General features: G+C 43.4%; 1 protein-coding gene across 1 annotated transcript in view; it reads left to right on the top strand.

The window, feature by feature from the left end:
- CNGB1 (cyclic nucleotide gated channel subunit beta 1) overlaps nt 1-21791 on the top strand; it is a 958531-nt gene that overhangs the window by 423195 nt on the left and 513545 nt on the right. The window contains exon 20 of the mRNA XM_085637063.1: nt 9178-9228. Coding sequence (XP_085493189.1) covers nt 9178-9228 — 51 coding nt within the window. The remainder of the gene's footprint in view (nt 1-9177; nt 9229-21791) is intronic.

Genomic DNA, 21791 nt, shown 5'->3' with positions numbered 1-21791 from the left:
GAGGTCGGGACCCAGAATTCCACACAAATAACAGCCATTGTGCGGCCTTTCCCCTGCATCATCTCTTGCAACAGGAGCCTCAAGTCCTACACACGTACTCAGTCACCCAGAACGCTAACATCTGCATACCAGCCAGCCTAAGTTATAAATCCAACATGTACTCCAGGGGAGAATTTAGTACGATCGCCACCCCGTCCACCCCCCCCTCCCCAAGTGGCACACTATGTGGTTAGTATTTGTTGACTAGCTCTAGTCTTTCTGTCCCTACCTACAGGCAGTAAAGTGGTTGTTAGTATTTCTAGGTTTTTATTATATGTATGGTACATACATGCTGTGATAACTGATTATGTATTCATGTTTTTAATATTTATTGAGTGCACTTTCAGTACAATTCATCGATTTTTATGTGTGGTTTTATGTTTAGCACAAACTTGCCATATAGCAATCAGAGCACTGTATACAGAAGAGTAATATTAAGAGTATGCAATCAATAGGACGATATGGTAAAAAAGAGCGACAGTATTTGTAATAAAACACATAAAGGAGAGACGTCTCTTACAGTAAGACTAAACATCAACTATGACTTCACTCGATAACGGGACCAATATGGATTTGCTATCAAAGAAGGAGGATGATGTCCAGTGACAATTTAAGAAAATTTGGGGCCCTGGGCCAAATGTATTTTGAGGGCCCCTACTTGGTACAATTTTGGGTTTATGATCCAATTTCAGTTCTTTCATGCCCTCTTTGGGAAGGTAACTGACCGCTCACAGGCTCCCTTGTCCAAATCCTAAATATGTATACATCTAATATTCAGGGATAATTACGTGTGCTTTCAATATTTTAACAGAGCAGCAGCTCACAAATATTACTGCGCATATTCTCTGACACCCTCCCCACTTCTCATATGTTAGGTCCTTTTTTGATGTAAAAGAAAATCTTTTATGTAGGTTGCATGAAACATAATCACAAAATTTGTTTGCAAAATGTCTGTAATTGATTCTCACACATCACCCATATTAAAAATAAATTTAAGTAAAGTACTATTTAAAACAATCTGCTTAAGAATTATGAATCGTCATTAGGGCAATACTCTGCAGAACAGAACTGGTTCAATCAAGGGCCCCTTCCTTTGAAAGGCTAGGCCCTGTGCCAGAGCCCACTTTTCCTGTGCCTTAAAACATCTCTAGTGAGTTCATGGCTGGGAGCAGACTATAGGGATGAGTGGCTGCATAAGGGAGAATCAGATTAACATCAGTAACATTTTTAGTAATTTTTAGTAAGATTAAATGAGAAAGTAAGACAAAAAGTGACCACTACACAGAAATTGTTTAGGTTTCTTTTGAAACCCATATGTGATGCAGTCAGACAACACTCCCAGTGAAGTAGCCTCCCTATTATAGAGCATATCCTGAGAAAGACTGGGTCAGTGTTTTCTGGATCTTGAAACAAAGTAGATGGGGAGTCTTCCCAGGAGGTGACATAAGAACTGGGTTATCTGATGGTTGGCTTTTTTAATGATATCGCAGCCCCCTTGAGTGATGCAGACAGCACTCCTCTCAGTTGCAATGTGTTTCAAGCTGATCTCATATGCTTTGAGTGTGAAGCTGGGCTGGCAGTGGTAAGCCTGGCTCTCTCCACGTTTATTTGTGGACAAGTCTATGTAGTAACAGAGGACTGCTGAAATGTGGGGAGGAATAAAGGAGAAACCACACAGGGTGCCCATGTATGGCTGGGCCATGAACTGTGCATATTACGCTGTGGATGGTACAGATAGGCAGGGTAGTGAGCCATACTGCAGTGGTTTCTGCCCAGGAATAGCCCCTCTCTGGCATCATAGGGATCCACTCCCACCTTGTACAAGAGTGTTTCACTACTAGCTCATGTACCTCTAGGCCGTGGGGCTAGTACTATGAGAGTTATGCTGATGGGTGCCTCCTAACTCTAAACCACTCTACTTAGAACGGAAGACATCCGATACATCGCATGCGATACATCGCATGCCACTACAACGCGGTCGTTAAAACGACTGTGTTGTTGCATTGAAACCCATTACATAGCAGGTTTTTACAACAACTTGCTGTAGGGGGCAGAAGGTGTTGGATTTAAAATCCAACACCTTCCCTACTGTTGCACAGACTGGAGTTGGAATAGTAAATTATACTATCCCAACATCCAGCGCCCCCCACAGCAAGTCTTTGTAACGACTTGCGTTGTAATGGTGTGCGATGTAACAACGCGGTTGTTGTAATGACCGCGTTGTAATGGCATGCGAGGTATCGCATGTGATGTAACATCGCATGTTCACTTAGAACCCAACCGGATGAGCAGAGCTGAATTCCATGTATCATACGCCATAGTGGAGGAGAAAAGGAAGATTTTTCTTGCCCCATGCTGCTTCTTACAGTAAAAGGCAAAAGATACAGGAGCTTGATCCACCTGAATCTTCCGAGTTATCATAATCAGCTCCATCAATACACTTCCTGAAAGAATAAACCAAGACAGTGCAAATAGGGAAATTGGTCAGATCCATGGAAATGACTTGTCCCTCAAAGAATACTGTGGCTTTCTTGAATTTGGCAGCAGAATTCTCAAGTGAGACAGTAGGAGTGGTAAGGTGGCTTGATCAACTGCATCAGCCTTTTATTTTAAGTGCTTTCTTTAGTTTACCAGCAAAGCTTTGGCTTCATTAATGTGGTTCTTGGAGGATCTTCCAGTGGGTAAAAGTATAGATAGAATAGAATCTATATTTTGGTGCCATTTTCTCTAATGTTTTTCTCTACTAAGTAAGTTTAGAAAAGGACAAAGGTAAAACCATTTGTCTTGTTTTGTATTTTTGTCTTTGTTTTTGCCTCGTTTGGGCGGGCCACATCTGTAATGCTATCAGACATGGTCTCAAAATGGTAAGAGGTGAGTTTATTTACATCCAGAGATTAGAGGCAGTCAAGACTGGCAAGCATGAGCCATAGGAACTGTGAGGCTCAGGTTTTAGTATCAGACAGCCATACTGTGTGTCTTTCGAGTTAGCCAATAGCTGAGATTTTGTTGACAAACAATGATAAAGGTATTTGGAGATGGTCAGGCCAGTTATGGTCAGTAGACCTTTACCTGAATACAGTCTTCCTTGGATATACTGAGATCAAAGATGGAGCCTTTGCTTTGTTTGTATCTATGTATGTAGCATTTCTGAATATCAATAACCTAGCAAAACATCAGTGGGGCATTGTACAGGATCAAAGACAAGCTTAAAATCAACAGGTAATAGCAGAGTAGATTGTTCTGAACGAATTGTGATTTAGTGTTCTTTAAAGAAGCGCATCTGCAAATCTTTGCTAATTTGAAGCTGCTTTGGTGTTGGAGCTGTCCGGATGAATGGTGAGATGTTGTTCAAGATCCTGAATGCATAGATGGAAAAGGCCTGCAGTCTGATGGTGTGTCCTGGCTGTGGTGTGCTGAAAACCACCAGAGATATTGAGTTTGTCTGCAGGATGGCTTTGTAAATGATGCAGCGAGTTTTGAAGATAGGGTGGACTGGCAAGGGAAGTCAATGAATTTCCATTAGGATGGGGATAATTTAATCCTATTTTTTCAGGCACTGGATGAAACATGCTGCAGTGTGTAGGGTGCCCTTAAGGGGTATCAGTGTGGAGTCTCGGTGGTCATGGAGCAGGGAGTTACCACCATCCAGATGCAGGAGTATGACAGCTTGAACTGCAGTTCTGACGTTTGCTTTCTGGAAGAAATGGTTTCACTTTTTTGTTTTTAGAGTGAGCCGGTACCTGGCCTCCCAGGTCAATCCAAGTGACATGATATGAGAAAGTTGGAGTTGGAAGCTGTCAAGATTCATGTAATTGAGCTAGTTTAACACTGTTTCTTGTTTGTTGTTCTTGGCAAATAATGCTTTTGTCTTGGTTGGGCTAAACTTCAGGTTAGCGCGGGGACTCCATGTCCAGATGATGTATTGAAAATATTTGATGTGTTGGATGTCTGAAGCAAAGGACAGTCTTAGTCTAGGGCATTGTCCTCTAGAAAAGAGGCAAGTTGAGATACTTCGTAATCAGTATGGTTTCTTCATGGCTAGGAGACCCATAATGTTTGCCTTTCCTAGCAAGCGGGTGTGGCACTTGATCCTGTTAGTTACCATACTCATGAATGGGGATGTATCATTAGACTTATTTACTCATTGACTGTCAGGTTGCTCAAATGTACTATGTGCCATGTTTATATTCACAAAATGCCAATAAACAGATTTCATAATAATCAGTATGGATTCTTCATGGAGAATTGAAATTTCCCAAAACTATGATGTTGGAGAGGTGAATTAATTGGAAGCTTCTGAGTTTTATGCATCAGTTCCAGTCCATAAAGGGTTTGTTGTCACAACAGAGACAATGTATAACATTTGTTCAGGAAGAGCATGAGGTGTGTGACCTAATTTTAGCCATCAGGCATGGAAAGGTTGCAAAGAAACATGCATGGGTGCATGTGAACTGAAGAGCGTTTATATGAATTAGCATAACTGTCCACCAGCTTTATCCTCCAGCTTTGGTCAAGGTCAACAATGCTACAGGATTAGTGTAGAAGCAGATCCAGTACCATCTGGGAAGAGGGGTTGAGTCATGTCTCTATGAGAGATAGTCTGATGGTAAGGCTATGGTGTATCTGTCTCATAGTGGTGTACCATAACAGATCTAGTGGAGGCAACTGAGCTTTGATGGAAGCTTAATTGATGGATTTGCCTCCTGGGTAGACTTCATAGAAAGGGGATAGAGAAGATGTCTCATTGTTGAGATGACCACTCTAGGTTTGCTGAAGGAGCCCAGTGAGAGCTCTTTACACCGAAGAGGCGAAGGAAACCCTGGCTGGGAAGGAGTGACAGAGGAGGGGAGCATGGGGTAGAGGATGGAGGTCACTTGCTGTGAGAGATGACTAGTTGATGTAGGTGAAGACAGGGAGGCTGCAATGGGGAGTGGTAGGTGTAAATATCAGTGGTAGATGCTTAGTAGATGCAGTGTTTCTAAATTCACTATCGAAGTTTTCAGAGGACTTGATCGAAGGCTTCTGATTTGTCAGAGAGTAATTCAGTAAGGGCAAGATAATCTGTGACAATTGAGTCTGAAAAAGCTATCCTTGCACTCAGATTAACAGCCTCAGCACAGTTGTGTTAGAGGTACCATTTGACTGTTGTATACACTGGGGAGTAGCTGTTGCTAAGGTCTCACGAAAGTAGAAACCAAACTTTGGTTGGCAGAGAGGAATGGTAAAAAGTGGTTAGTCTCAAAGAGGGTTGGGTCATAAATAGTGATGGTGGAATCCCTCCTTTTGGATATAGTGCCCTCACACACCCTTGCGAGTGTCATGCTTCATCATCGGGCGTTGCTCCTTGTGGTGGTGGCGCTGCAGTCCCCCACGGGCCCCGCAAGAGGGATCTTTAGCGGAGATCTTTTAAGGAGACGCCACAGTTATGAATGTGGGTGTGTGGGCCTGGGGAGGTAAGTGAGTGGGTCCATTAAAATTATCAAACGGTACCTAGAACCTGTGCTTATTCGTGGGTCCGAGTGGTAAGTTAAAATAGATGTGGATCCTGGAGCTCCTCTTAGAAACAAATAAAGAGGGCGGATGTGTAACTAACCGCTGCTCTCAGAATTAGTGCAGGAGTGAATTAACTACATACAAAATAGGTTAACATGTTTTGCGCTCTTTTTGGTCCATAAGGGATCCATAGGCGCTTTGTCAGGACCGGAAAGCAGGTGAGGTAAAAGAGAAAGGGACAGGTCTCAGGAAAGGGGGTTCTGTAAACCTGTAATACCTCTGTCTTAAGGTGTGTGAGCGTCCTTGCGCGTATAGGGACTCTCAATGTGGGTTCCTACCCCCAACCTGATGAAAACAAAAATAGAGAGAGACACACAAATATAAAGGTATAAAAATGCACAACACATATGGGACAGACATCATTTAAATGCAGTGCACTGTGCCGCTCTAGCATGCACAAGAGGTAGGCATGCTGATATGTTATGCCAGGGTGAACTAATAACAAAGACAATTGAAACACGTATTTCAGGGTGCAACTGACAAATGTGCAGAAGGGTGGGGGTTTGTAGGCAGTGTCTGTATTAGAATGACCTATAGTTCCCATATGCACATTGCCGGCTGGGTACTGATCAGGCGTAATGGAACCGGGTGAGGTTTTGTACGTATCTGAAAAACGTCAATCATACATGTGATGGTGGTGTGGACTTCGGAATCGAAGTCCAAGATCATGTGGGTCTGTGAGTCACCTCTGTGGTAAGCTGGTAGGCAGTGTTTTTGAATAATGTGACCATGGTGAGTGTGTGGTTGGAGTGCACCACTCACGTGTGTCATGTAGGGTGGTGTACTCATCACAGGATAAGTCCCATGGTCATAAATAAAGCCGGGAGACCGTGCCTAGTTTAAAAAAAAGAGAGGACGTAATGGTCAGGGTCGGTATATGGTGATAACCCAAGGTCCATAAGAGATCGGGCCCACGTAATGTGTACATGACTGGTGTTGGAGGACGCTCCAGTTCAGTGAACAAATACTCTTCCTCCTAAACCAGTGATTATTAAGATGGAGTAGGAGTTGCTACATTAAGACATTAATTCTGCCCACGGGATTTCATCATTGAGTCCCTCAGTGTCACTTCTCAGCCTATAGACCCAGCACTGTTCCTGCCTAAAGAGGGTTCTGTTGGTCCATTTGGGATTAGATTCGATAGCCGTCCACCTTATGCTGTCTGCGGTGTGTTTTTGCTCCATGAAGTGGGCGGACAACTTGGTGTTGGTTTTACCACATCGTATTGTGCTTTTGTGCTCACCAATCCTTATCTTGACCTGCCTGGTGGTCATGCCAAGATATCTCTTGCCACAGGGGCACAGAATGGTATAGACACAATTTTTGGTGTTGCAATTGGTGTGTTTCGTTTGTCGCCAAGGTGTGGCTAGACCGAGGTCAATCTGTTTTGAAGCTGTGGTCTGGGTGCAGGCAGAGCAGGAGCCGCAGGGAAAATGACTCTCTACAGGTGGTAAGGCCCAAAGGGTTGGTTCCCTCTTGAGTGGTGGCTTAGGGCGGGTGTGGACAAGGTGGTCCCTAAGATTCTGCGTGCGTTTGAATAAAAAAAAAAAAGGGGGGGCGGGCGGCCCCAGAGTAAATGTACCTGTCCTTAGAATGTCCCAGTGTTTCCTTCTAACTTTCTGAACCTTGTTGGAGCTAGGCGTGAATATAGTGACGCATGTAATGGCTTCAGATTTTGGTCTGTCCCTCACTTCTAGGAGGGCAGCTCTCGGGTTATTTCTCGCTCTTTTATGTGCCTGGCGTATGATGTTACTAGGGTAGTTACGCCTTCTCAGATTATCTGATAGAATCTCTGATTGCCTTTCGAACTCAGTGATGGTGTCACAGTACCTTCGCAAGCGTAGTAATTGTCTGACTGGTAAATTGTTCCTCAGTGCTTTAGGGTGATGGCTGTTGTAAATGAGCCTTCTTTAATTTGGGGAATTAATGAGGGAGAATGAAAGCTCAGAGCAGAGAATATCTGAGAATCTGTCACTAGAGTTGTGTTGTGTGGCAGTTATATTATTCCCATTGGGACTGATAGCAACTGACTAGATGGTAGCATAGGCATGTAGACCAATCACAGCATATGGTGTTTGAGATGGGATGATTAAAAGGGAGAAAGGGTGTGGTGGTATGTAGTAACATTCAAATGTATTGACCTTGTTGGGAATATAAAAGTAAGTATTGAATGGGCTGGGGAATGTGTGAGATAACATCAGCTACTTAGGGTTCTGTGTAGGGTTTTCACGTATACAGGAAGAATGGCGCCTAACCTGGTAGCGGTGGGTTCTAGTAATAAGCAACAACAATGATACGATGTTACAAGGTCAGAGGAGACCCCAATAACCTCTGAAGGAAGTGGCAAGGGCCCACTCAGTAAATACAACAAAAGTCCTGTGAACTCGTTAAGGTAGGTACATATAAATGTCTGACCTCAAAAGCGAAAAGGAATTTGTAGTGAATGAGACAAGGTAGACATAATTGAGTGGTTTCTTTCAAAACGAAATGTATTGGACCTTCCTTTCGGGAAGGATGACATCAAAGAAACAACCAGGCTGGTTGTTTCTGACATCAGCTACTTACCCAGAGGAATGAGAGCAGGGCATATGTTGCTGGTGTATTTGAGGGTATTAAACAGAAAATCAAACATTTACATTTTAAAAAATCTCTGAATTGCTTCATAATCTAGCCATTATCCTAAACAGTGATGAGTACGTTTTGGATTGAGGAGAGGCTAGGGTGGAGTTCCTTTGGCCCTAGGAAATGTTTTACTTGTGTCAGATTAAAAGGGAGATACCAAAGGTGTCTGTGTAATTCATATAATAAAGCTAGTCAATGCTTGGGGGCTCTATCTTTTATACTATGGTATTGGTCAGAAGTAGAAGTTAAGGGCTCCTTTTCAGGGTGAAATGCTTACTTTTTTCTGCCATGCACCAACTGGTCTAGGAATGTGATATTTAAGCAGACTTTAGTAGTATGTTGTAGAGAACCCTTGCAGAAGGGTGTGCAGATAGGGGTTGCTATGATAGTCAGAGGAAGTCGGGGTGCCTTTAAGTTTATGCATATTGTCAGATTTTGATCTTCATTTTTGTATAGTTCCTCTTCCAATAGTTACTTTTCATCCACTGCTCAAGCAAGCATGGTCCAAGACTAGGTATAGCCACTTCCTGTTCCCTGTTAATGCTCACCATGATCTTGGCACCATTCACATAGGAATAGATCATGAAACTGATGACTCTGATGATAGCCAAATTTGCAAGGTTAAGGTTGTACAGAATAGGTTATACCAAGATGCCCATTCTTGTTCTAGGAGTTGTACTTTTTGTAGAGCAGTAGCTTAAGTTATTTTCACTAGAAAAGGACTTTCATTCCAGAGCAATTCCTTGTTGTAGCTCATACTCCAGAAGCCAAGGTAAATCATACATAGCTCCCTACCAAATACATGTTATGATAAACTAGAAAAACAAAGCCTGCGATAAATTAACCAAATGTTACCTTTGACTGATGCTAGTGCTCACCTCCATTTCTGTTTTCAAAGAAATCTTTAAAATCTTCCAACTGTGACTGATGGTGTTTTAATCACTAATTGCTTTCTCTTTTTAGGCTACAGATCTCCTATCACAGTGAGAGTGAAGAAGAGACCAGAGTGGCTCCGTAAGTCGCTGAGCTTTTCTCTCTTATACAATTGGACCCAGTGTGGGCTACACACAAGCTTTGTAACTAGTTGTAAAACGCAAGGGATGGCAAAGGGCTTCACAACGCGCGTAATCCTATACTGATCCCAAAATTCAATGGGGCAGGTATATCCCATCCTTGTAGTGCTATATATATATATATATATATATATATATATATATATATATATATATATATATAGAGAGAGAGAGAGAGAGAGAGAGAGAGAGAGAGAGAGAGAGAGAGAGAGAGAGAGAGAGAGAGAGAGAGAGAGAGAGAGAGAGAGAGAGAGAGAGAGAGAGAGAGAGAGAGAGAGAGAGAGAGAGAGAGAGAGAGAGAGAGAGAGAGAGAGAGAGAGAGAGAGAGAGAGAGAGAGAGAGAGAGAGAGAGAGAGAGAGAGAGAGAGAGAGAGAGAGAGAGAGAGAGAGAGAGAGAGAGAGAGAAGAAAGAAACACAAAAACACAAACACAGTCCAAGTAAAGTTATACTTCAGACACAATGACAATTATCAAAATAAGTTTGGACATTCAATGTACCCAGTGTGCATGGCACCCTTTGACTTTCCTCACCATTTAACGACTCAGCTATATTAAAGGAAACATAGATGACCCATTATTGTCTACACAAGCCTAAAAAATCAGAAAAACTTACTAGACCAGCAAGATCTAGCTACTTGAATAAAGTACTTGACTTAACTGTAATGCACTTCATCCGTAAATTAAACTAGTCTCAAATTGTGTGATCCTACACAAAATATTTTATTTCAGAGTACATACAGGGTGCACATGACCCCTAACTTGCCTCTTAATTTGCTGATAGCATTGTCATCAGGGCAAGAGCAGGAAGGGTTCTCAGTTCAGATTTAAAAACTGACACTTTTAATAATATATATTACTAAAGCATGATGTGGTGAAACACTGTAATTTACAGACAGACATTTTCCACTGAAATGGCCGCAAACGTACCCACTCACATTCAGATTTACTGATAAAACTATGCAGCGCACAGACGAAAATGTGTGGAAATCGGGCTTCATCAAATATTTATCATTTGCTCATCAAACAGTAAAGTATTCTGATTTGTTTTGATGCGATTAAAATCCTTGTTTCATGCTCACTTCATTATTACAAAAAGTTATTTCCTATCTACTGAAGTATATTTTGAAATATTTATTCAGTTAATTTCCAAGCTATTTACATGTGTGCCCAGCATGATTGTCGGACAGTTCACTTTGCAAAATCCTTTAATTTTGCAGCCAGAGAAGGAAAAGTAAACGCCAATCTCTGGGATAAAATAAGCAGCAGTTTGATGGAAGACATAAGCTGACATTTGACCTCTGTCTTTAAACCACAGCAATGTGACAAGGTAAAAACAAGATTGAAAGGCATCTTTATTGCTCATTCACTTTCTGATCGAATAGAGCACCTTTTCTTTGTCCGCTCATCTCTCTCATCAGACCAGGTCAGTAGGCCCTACAAATAGTTCGTCCTGATAAAATCTGACTCCCCAAAGGGAGTGGGGAGAGTAGAATTCTCGAGGGTTGCTACCACACCTCGTAGCTACATACCTGGACCTGCTTATCAATGGTTTTCATCCCAGGATCGGGTTGCAAACAGAAATTGTTGTATGCAATTGGGGCCTAATCCTCCAGCGACGACGCTGATGCACCAGAGACCAGTGAGGATTGAAGAGGTCCAAGAGGTCATGCTCAGACACTTCGGATCCTTGTCGACTCCCTCTGGTGCTGTGCAGGCCCCACAGAGCTGAGAGGATTTTCATCTGGGATACTTCTGACGAGTTCACCCTTGGTGCCAGCTAGGCACTCCAAGCCCATACCGGGACCACCTCCAGCTCCACTCTCGATTCCACCTCTGGTGCCACGGTCCCCACTGGTCTCTGGTGCATCAGCGTCGTCGCTGGAGGATGAGGCCCCAATTGCCTTCTCTGACATAAAGTCCATGGTGGTTCAACCTCAATTGAAGTCGCGCCTAGCCAAGTTTGATGCTCCTATTACTCGACTTAATCTACCTCCACAGTGACAAACGCACACCCTGCATTCCCTGTTCGGCATGGATTTGGATAACGATTGTGATGCAGGCGATGAGACTGACCAACTGTATCACGAGGAGAATTGGTATGATGACATGCAGGAGGCTAGCGACCTAGATACCTCCCCACAATGTAGTCTTCTCTTGCTCCTTGGCCCTGCCACTGAGAAAAGTGCTACCTACTCCATTGGTATACATAGGGCAGGCAACATCCTTGACCTCCAGCTCCCTACCTTGGAGGTAAAGACTGGTGTACATACAGAGGTCATTCAACGGGGGCAGACATCTACTGAGCCCCTCTTACCATTTCATGACTCCCTTACAGACACTTTGTTGGGGGCATTGGCCAAACCTTGTTCTGCCTTTCCAGTCAACTGCCAAATTACACCACCACTAGGCTCCGGGTGAACCAGCATTTTTATGTCGGTATTCCTCACCTGAAAGCTTGGTGGTTCAGGGGAATGCAAGCAAGATTAATTTCAACACATTCCTGACAACTCTCCTCAATAGGGAGTCAAAACAGGTGGTTTTTCATCCACCAGATTTGTGTCCAGGGCCGTTAATTCTAGCTGTCTGGTGGGGTGATATTCTCAGGCCCTTTGTGACTCTTTGGCTCAAGACCTCCCAGGTGCTCTCCGACCAGTCCTCACCTGGGCCATGCAGGACGGTCACGACACAGCCAAGTTCACAGTTTGTTGGGACTTGGGCACTCTCGATTCCATTGGGCGGGCCATTGGACACCAGTGTCACCATTCACCACCACGCTGAGGTTCACTGGTTTTTCAGACGATTACCATTCATCCATCCTGGACATGCTGTTTGACAGGACTCTTCTGTTTGTGACGCTCTAGCTGTTAAAGAAGAGTAGGGCCCCAGCACGCTCCCTGGGTTTATCTGCCCCACCTCACCAGCATCATCAGCCCTGCTGTTCCTTTCATTGCTTCGGCAGAGGTACCCCACACCATCAGCCAATCCAAAGTCAGCAATGCTCCAGGCAGGTTTGTGGTCGCGGCTATGGTGTCCACCGCTTTCATGTCCAAGGTCAACAGGCTGCCCAGCCCACTGCCCTCTCATGCAGCCCCACCAGCCAAACCTGTTTAGCATGCCCTTAGTGGAGCACAGCTACCGGATAGGAGGCAGGATCCAACGATTCTTGCCATATTGGTAGGCCATTAAATCAGACAGGTGGATCCTGCAGATTGTGTGACACCCTACCTTTCCTTTCTGAACCACCCATCCTTCCTCTGCCCCCCAACGACTGATGGATGACTGTTTTTCAATTTAGCGGCCGGAAGAGCAAGCCCTCTTGGCCAAAGGGGCTATTAAGTGGGTGCCAGCGCTAGAGGTGGGTGTGGTTGCTATTTCTGCTACTTTCTGGTGCCGAAAAAGGATGGAGTCTGCCTTCTGATTTTAGACCACCATCCTCTTAATGCCTTCCTCAAGAATGAAAAATTCAAAAATGCTCACACCGGCACAGGTCTGTTCTGCCCTCAACCCCGGAGCCTGGATGGTGGTGTTGGTTTTGGCGGACGCCTATTTCCATATATTGTCCTGCAGACCCATTGGTACTACCTGCGGTTTGTGGTAGGACAGGAGCATTTTCGGTTTGCTGTGCTCCCCTTTGGTCTCACCAGTGCTCCTTGGGTGTTCACAAAGGGTTGGCAGCGGTGGCACCACACCTTCGGAGGTCAGTGGTGCCGAACATCCCCTACCTCAACGACTAGCTGGTGAAGGGGCAGGCTCGCCCAGACGGTTGTCAACCACCTCCAGGCAAACATGATGTCATCTTTGAGATTCACTACCAGCGTGCCAAAGTAACACCTGCCTCCTCTTCAGCTGCTCCTCTTCATCGGAGCCATGCTGGACACTTTTGGTTTTATGCCTTTCCCCCTGAGAAAGAGAGTACAGGGCATTCAAGCTATCATCCTGATCTTTCAACCTGGGTCCTGGATTCAAGTGAGGATGATTCTGAGGCTGTTGAGACTGATGGCATCCTGCTGATAGAGCACACCAGATAGCATATGCAGTCTCTGCAGTGGGAACTGAGATCTCAGTGGACCCAACATCAAGGGGACCTCTCCAACCATGACCACAGATTTCGGAGACTGCAAAAGATCTGCATTGGTGGTTACTGGACCATGATTGTGTCTGTGGCAGCCCCACTGACTAACTCACGCAGAGCTGACACTGGTGACTGATGCATCGCTTCTGGTTTGAGGTGGCCATTTAGGAAAGGTGGCAATCAGGGGCCTCCTTCCATCCATCAAGGGTAGGCGGGTACAGGTGCTGACGGACATCTTCCACCACCACGTGCTACTGCAAAAAACAGGGCAGGGTTAGGTTGCAGACCTTCTCCCAGCTAGACCTGCGCCTCTTGAAATGGCAAGACCACCTGGGCAATCTCCTGGTGGTGAACCACCTGGCAGGATTGTTAAATGCCAGGGTGGACAAGCTCAGCTGTCGGCACCTAGCCGATCATCAGAGGTAGTTACTACACCTGGAGGTGGCACAAGGTCTCTTCCACGAATGGGAGAACCTTGGGTTGATCAATTCACCACAGCAGAGAACACGCAGTGTCAGCACGTTTGAGTTCCCATGCATCTCTTACTTAGAGACACGTTCCGCCTCAAGTGGAACTCGAGACTCCTGTATGCCTTTATGCTGATACCACTCCTGCCCTGTGTTCTCAAGTAGATCAGGACCGACCGGACCCATATTTGTCCTAGTAACCCCAGACTGGTCACAAAGAGTATGGTATCTACAACTCCTGGGTATGAGCATCTGTCCTCTGATCAGGCTGGCCCTCTGGGAGGATCTGCTGTTGACGCAGAAGGGCATGATTTTATACCCAGGCATTCGCAGACTCTTCCATGCTTGGAGATTGAGCTGCAAAGCTGGACACCTCCGACCTTCCTCCGAAAGTGGTTGATGTCATCTTAGCAGCTAGGCATCCCTCAATGAAACTATGTCCACCTGTCATTGGGACATATTTATGGCTTGGTGTAGTACTTGGCAGATAGATCCCCTGCAGGAAAAGTTAGCTTAAGTTTTGTTATTTATATTGTCCCCAGCCCACAAGGCCTTGCTCTGGGCACAGATAAAGGGTACCTTCTACCTCTTTTGTACTTTTTGTGCCCGCTGAATCAGTCCTCTTTATTTAATTCTCCAGTTGCTATGCACTTTTTGAAAGGTTTACAATGTTTGTTTCCTGTCTCTCCATTTGTCATGCCACAGTCAGACAATAACGTGGTCGTCAAATTACTGATGTGCCACTTTACAACTGTTCCTTGTAGCTTCTCACCCTCAAGACAGTGTTCCCTTTCGGCATTATATAGGTGCAGCATGTGAGTGAGCTCCAAGCTCATTGTGTCAACCCACCATCCACTACCTTCTTCCCAGACAAGCTGGTTTGGTAGACACAAGCATCTTTCTTGCCTAAATTTGTGACACCATTCCAGGTTGGTCAAAACATCACCTTGCCAGTGTTTGAGTTTCACCTCCCTCCTGTAAGGAAGAAAACAGACTCCATTATTTAGGCCCCAAGAGAACACTGAGCTTTAACATAGATCCTACCAGAGAACAACAGGTGGACGTTCAGCTCTTTGTGGGGTTCTTTGGAGCAAAAAAAGAAAAGACTGTGTAGAAGAGAACTGTATCCTGTTGGATCATGCACTACATTAAGAGCTGCTACGCATTGGCTAAAAAACAGCCTTCAGAAGTTCTCTGTGCTCATTCTACTAGGGCCAAACTTGCTACCACTGTGTTAGCATGCGGAGTTCATGTGCAGCTAGACATTTGCCAGGCAGCTATGTAGGCATCCCTCCTTACGTTCTTGAAGCACTAGTTTCTGGATAGCAAGGTTTGCCAAGAGGGGCATTTTGCCAGCGTGGTCCTGCAAGAGTGCAAGTCTCCATCCACCGACATACCTCTAAATGTATACTGCTTTGGTATCTATTTAAAAGCTGAGGAATTTGCTGCTAGACATCTCTATCAGAACAACAAGTTGCTTACCTTCAGTAAAGCTCTTTCTGGTAGAAACTGAATCTACCCTCAGATTCCTCACAAATCCTCCCAGTTCTGTGATTGGATTCCATCAATTCATAAGATCCCAAGTCAAGGAATCTGCACACTAATTACTACCAATTTTCTATTGGTGGTCTGCATCAAAAGCAACTTAGGTCAGTGCGTCGGAGGGGTGCCTAAAGGCTCCACACGTCATTTCAGGGACGGAACAGCATCAATGCGGAGCTTCACAGTGCCACTTACCAGGGCGCAGTGGTACTTCTGCAAGTTTCTGGATCCAGTCTGACATCTGGAGAATATTAAGAAGGTGAGGAATCTGCACCTAGTTAGAGTCTCTGTGAGAAACAGCGCTACCATAGGTAAGTAACCTGTTCATTACCACAGGTCTGGGGTCTGCAAACTGTGAGCTCCAATGCTTAGATAAAATTTAAACCAGCAAAATACAGAACTCACTCTACTCTTTTTCACGCCATAGTGATTTTAATTTAATAATTTAGTTTTCTCTGTTGTAATTTGATGCAACTGATAGTTACAAAGGTACAGATTATTATGTACTTCCTTCCGCCTACAGTCTACAATATAATACATTTACATTTTGACAGTCAGCTCATTTATGCTCACATGCTCAATCATGAAAGCTAATAGTTAGACCTGGTTATCACTTTAGTGTATATTAGTGGACAGTTACATTTAATATAATGATGATGTGACACATGCTTCACTCATGTAGACTTTTCTTGTATGTGAAATAAAAATATGTATGTATGTACCTTCTCTGGTCATTGACACTTTCAGTGTTCAACCCGTGTGACCTAACGCAGTAGCCCCTACCAGTTTCTAAATGGGCCACTTCTGAAATGGATATGTATGAATCTTTGTATGTATGTGGTATTTGTAAAGAACAAACCTAGGCAAAAGGCTGGTTAGCGCTGTGCAAGGTCAAAGGCAAGCATGCAATCAATAAGTGATAGGAGTAGTAGCCGGTTATTGTATTCTTACTGCATATTGATGAAGTGCTGGTTAAAGAGGTGCATCTTCAACTCTAGCCTAATCTGGAGCAGGTTTTGGGCTGTCCTGATGGAAATGTGTGGGATGGGGTCCATAAATAGAAAAGGCCTATTCCATTGTTATTTTTTCTACTTCTTAGTCTTAGTTAGTGGTAAGGTTCTTTTGAGGCCTGGAGGTGCCCATGAGAATGAAAGGGTATTATTTGAAAAGGTGAGATCAATGAACCAGTGGAGGAATTTGCCTGAGAATCCTATTTGAAAATTCAGGATGTGGATGAGGGTGGGATGTTTGATTGTGGACATCATAGAGGTCTAGCAGTATCAGGAGGCAGAGATCATCTTCATCTGTGGTCAGGAGGCATCATCAACTGTGTGTAAGGTAGTGGTCTCCTTGCTGCACCATGATCTAAGGCAAATTGGTGCTCGTGCAGAAGATAGTTACCATGGTAGCATACTAACAATCTCCTTTATAGTCGTAGCAGACAGCTATATAAACTAGGGCCTAGATACAAATTACAAAATGTCTTAATAATTATCCACCCACTTCACTCACTACATGTTTCTAAAAAGGATAACACCTCAGTCTTCAATCAGATAAGCTTTAACCTGAAACTACTTACAATAGTTCTGTGATTAGGTATGATTTTACTGGGGGGCGTGGCCGAGCCGACCAACATGGCAGACGCTCAGTAACAGGGTTCCTGATCCCCCTTTATCATCCTACTGATCCTCCACTTTTCCTCCTGAGAGCCAAATTTGCTATGGGAATCTGGATGGGAAATTTGTTTTTGACACCCCGCCCCCTCCTTTACCTTTTCTCATATATGGATCTGTGCAAAATTTCACATCATCACTCCTAGCCACTTTTAGTAGTGGTATCCTAATATTTGTTCAGATTTATCAAATGGTATCAAAGTTATTAACATTCAAGAAAACATTGTGTATAGAAAGTGGAACTGAACCATACACACATGGTCACTAGTGCTGACTCTGTAATATAGTCACAGTGCACATACTTGCAGTGCCTAATTTGTAAAAAATAAAAGAGTGCAGGTGCCACACATTTTTCATAGGAGGCTGGCGCTGCCCAAGCGAAGTGTAATATCTGATCTGAAATTCACTAATAGAGACAGCCCATCTTCCTCTATGGGGAGGGACTTTGTGTCTTCTCCACTTGAGAAAGTTTGGAAAAAAATCAGGCCAAATGCTGCATGTTACTGCCCAGCATTTCACATTGAGTTGGTGGATGGGAAGGGGAAGAGGTGTAGGAAATACTTCAATGCATGGCTTGAAGGGGAAACAGTGCTGTCTTTGATAGATAGATAGATAAATGATCTTTATTCAGATAAAAATATCCATAAAAGCACAATGCATCACTACCAACAACAATACAGTACAATTTTTAAGACTTATAAATATACCATATCATCCAATGCAAGTTCAAAATTACAATTTATAAAAACAAGATAAAAAGGTTAGACGGGCTATGGGATGTAGCAGCATTATTAGCGGGTTATGAAATTCTAGACCGATGTGCAAATTCAGCAATATATTACAAATAAAGTGCAATAACGTGCAAAAGTCAGACAAAAATATTACAAAGTTTGTAGGGCATTAAGGTCCGTTCATAGAAGCACGTGAGCGAACTGCAGCTTGTAGGAACGTGCTTACCCGAAAAATCAGATCATCGTTTCCTAACAATAAAATTTCAGAGTATGCTCATTTAAAATCAGAAATAGCCCATGCTTTAAAATAGGGAGTTAGATACGGTTTTGTATATCTGGCATAAAATTTACAAAAAAGTAAAAAATGTAGCAATGTTTGTTTACTACCAATACCGCATGGGCAACACAACTGCTCAAGGTTACTATTAAATCCTATCGGGAAGCAGAGTGAATATTTTATGCTACCATCCCTAAGGCGGAAGAGTAAACGTCTTTTCCATCTTCCTATGTTTTTCCTAAGATAATTCTGTGGCATGTGATGTTGGGTGCTCGGTGCCTCCAGAAGGGGCATGTACTTAACAATCGATGGTTTATGATGCTCGATGTTCTGTCTTTCTTTATGGTACAAATCATACAGCACCCCCTGAGTGATTTTACGCTTGTGCCCTCCAGTGCTAGTGGGCGTAGAAAAATATGCTCCAACTTCACACTGGCTAAACTATTTTTAACTGCAGCAAGCCAAGGTATACTGCCACCTTTGTCACATTTAAGGCAGTCTGATATTATCTCTTTTGTTAAGGTCGCAGCGGGGTTCTGCCATGTTTTTAGCCAGAATATAGCTGGGCGAGACCTAATAAAATCCTGCACATAATGTAAATTTAATTATTTGTGGCATATATAAGTTGGAGAAGAGATTTGAGCCCCGAGAATTTTTCTACAGAATCTATTCTCTCCAATTTGGATCCCGCTACATTCTGAATACCCCCAAACTTCAGCACCATAGGTGGCCGTTGGTACACATTGTGATTTGTATATCTGAATTAAAGATAACACCACCTCTGCTTCTTTTGGCTGCCGAAGACTAATTATAGAGTTAACCGCTTTAAAAAATTTATTTCTGCTATAGGCTACATGGGCATGCCATGAACCTGATTCTGAGAAAACTAAACCCAAGTAAGGAAAAGTGCTTGTGCATGTTAATGATTTGTTACCCGACGATATGAAATTAATGCTGTATTTTTTCGGCCCACACGTCATAATGTAAGATTTTTTTTAAATTAGTGCAAAGGTCCAGTTCGGCCATAAAGGACACAAACCCCGTGACTAAAGTGCGAAGTGCATTAGGGGTGCGGCCCATAAGTACCGCGTCGTCAGCATATAAAAGCACGGGGAGTAATTTGCCATTCATTTTTGGTACATCATTGGACAGCTTGGACAGAGAGTTATGTAATTCATTTATATAAAGAATAAAAAGTAGAGGGGCTAGGACACAACCTTGTCTAACCCCTCTGCCAATGGCAATGCCCCGGAAACCTCTGCGTCATTATTTATCCTCACCCATGCCTTCAAGTCCCTGTGCAAATGCGCCAAAAAGTGGACCAAAACCTCGTCCAACCCATAGTTTAAAAGAACCTCCCATACACGTGATCTGTTAACGAAATCGAAGGCTGAGGTTAAGTCCATAAAACCCAGTTTAAGTGGAACTTTTTGAGCAATCGTGTATTTTCCCAAGATAAGATTTAAATTCAAACACTGTTCGACGGTTCTGACATTGCTTCTAAAACCCAGCTGGCAACGATTTAAAATTTGGTTATCTTCAGCCCAAGTCCTAATCTTGTTGAACACAACTCTGCCCAGGATCTTCAGGGTATTGTCTATTAGGGAGATTGGGCAGTAGCAGCTGGGATTGGATCGGTCGCCTTTTTTAAAAATGGGCACAATGATACTAGTCGACCAGGTACTCGGAATAGCCGTATTGGTCAAGTTATTAAAAACATTGCATAAAAGGGGGGCCCAAAATTCTTTTTCATGTTTTGTAAGATCAATCGGTAGCCCATCCGGACCTGGCGCTTTATTCCCTATGCTTTGTTTTATGGCATCCTCAACTTCGGTCACACTTATGGCAACATTTATAACTAAGGAGCTGAAACGGCTATTAGGGATCTTTATGGGGGCTGTATAAATTCTAGCAAAGTGCTCCTCCCATAATTCGCTAGATATATTGCAGCTTATGGGAGTAATGTTTGAGCCCATAGACTTCATGGCTTTGACTTCTTTCCAGAATCCAGTTGCATCCTTAAGTGAGGCAGCTCTAGCAAGGTTATCCCAGCGTCCTCTTAATATCTCGTCTGGGCGTGTTTTAGTTGCTTTCTTATAGCAAGCTCTCAGAGATCTAACTCGGGTTATGTCCCTGGGTGTAGCCGCTAAAGCTTCACGCAGGTCTCTGTTAGCCCGTGAGCATATGCCATCGAACCATCTAGGATTCTGGCTTAAATTGGTGGCAGGTCTTGAAATTATGTGTTTAACGCCAGCACATAAGCCACTAAAGGCCTCAATAATCTCTGCGCCCGAGATGCTACTTAATAGGCAAGTCTCTACCAATGATGGATAAGATTTTATCATGCGTGCAAATAGTGCTTTATTGTCTATGCCCTTCCAAAACACTCTGAGTTTATCGGTTGATGCCTCCAAATGTTTAACCCCTATTTTCCTTTGGGTAGTGAATTTGGGAAGAAGTCTGATTGTTGTTAAAATTGGGTTATGATCACCTTGGCTAGTACATAAAACCTCAGACTTTGCAAAAAAGTTTACCAATGAGGATGATATAAAAAGATAATCATTAATAGATGAACAACCGCGTCCTCTATAGGTAGGCAGTGGGCCCTTGATTGAGTCAACTCCTGCCTTTTCCATTACGTTAATTAGATTTCGAGAAGATGTATAATTGCGGAGTTCCTCCCCTCTTTTGCATTGGTTAACTCTGGCCGGGGTGATGGTTGTATTATCAATACCGCTATACAATCTTACATTGAAATCACCACCAAGACAAATTTCGTCCAATTTACCGTGCCTGTGCTCAACTTCTAATTTATCAATAAATTCGAACAGGTTAAAAAAAATCCTATTTGGTAGTGATGTAAAATCATTATTATAACAATTTATTAAACAAATTGTGACCCCCTGTGAGTAGACCGTAGCTTGAAAGTTTTCATTGTTTGTCACCAGGGGTTTTGTACTGCGTCCAGCTGAAACCTTTATCCATGTTGATAACCCCCCGCATGGACGGCTTATTTTGGGGCAGGATACAATGCTATTATGACATGCGAATCCTTCAAGAAACAGATCGTATGTGCACCATGTCTCCTGGAACATCAAAATGTCATATTTACTGACTAGGTCAACCCACTCTCTGGAATTCAGTTTAGATCTTAACCCTGCGATATTCCAACTTAACACATTTAAGTTAGAATCGGGGGGTCTGGGTTCAACAGCAGCTGGGCATACTGTTAAAGGTACAACTAAGTTTGGGACAGTATTCGGTGATTGACTCAATAGTCAGTCCTGGCTATCCAGACTAGAAAGAACGGTAAACCGGTTCTGTGTGGTATATGTCGGGATAGTGGAGTTGCGTGTGCCTGGAGAAGTTTTATAAAAAAAAGCCCAGGGGTAGTGAATGTATAAGGGTTGGGGTGAAATTATGATGGATTTGTGCTCTTAATAGCCATTTAACCAAAGAGGCGCGTCTGAAATTCACGACTATACAGTCACCTATGATGTTCTTCCCTGAGGGCCCTACCCATCCTACACGTCGCACCATTAAAATTTCATTGGCGTTCACCATCCCTAGGCCCTTATACTTAGATAGCCAGTCAATACTTTTATTTTTAAGTTGTTCCCAAGACTCTGATTGGTCTTTTTTCAGAGAAGGGGTTCCAGCTAAGATTACGACATAAGGGCAGGCTTCAGGGGGTAAATAAAGGACATCTTCCGCTGGGTTCTCAGCCCATTTTTCGGTAAGA

The sequence above is a fragment of the Triturus cristatus genome, chromosome 12 (genome assembly GCF_964204655.1).
Source record: "Triturus cristatus chromosome 12, aTriCri1.1, whole genome shotgun sequence".
NCBI classification, from domain to species: Eukaryota; Metazoa; Chordata; class Amphibia; order Caudata; family Salamandridae; genus Triturus; species Triturus cristatus.
Note: the sequence above shows the minus strand (reverse complement) of the source record. Positions and strands in the feature narration are given on the sequence as shown.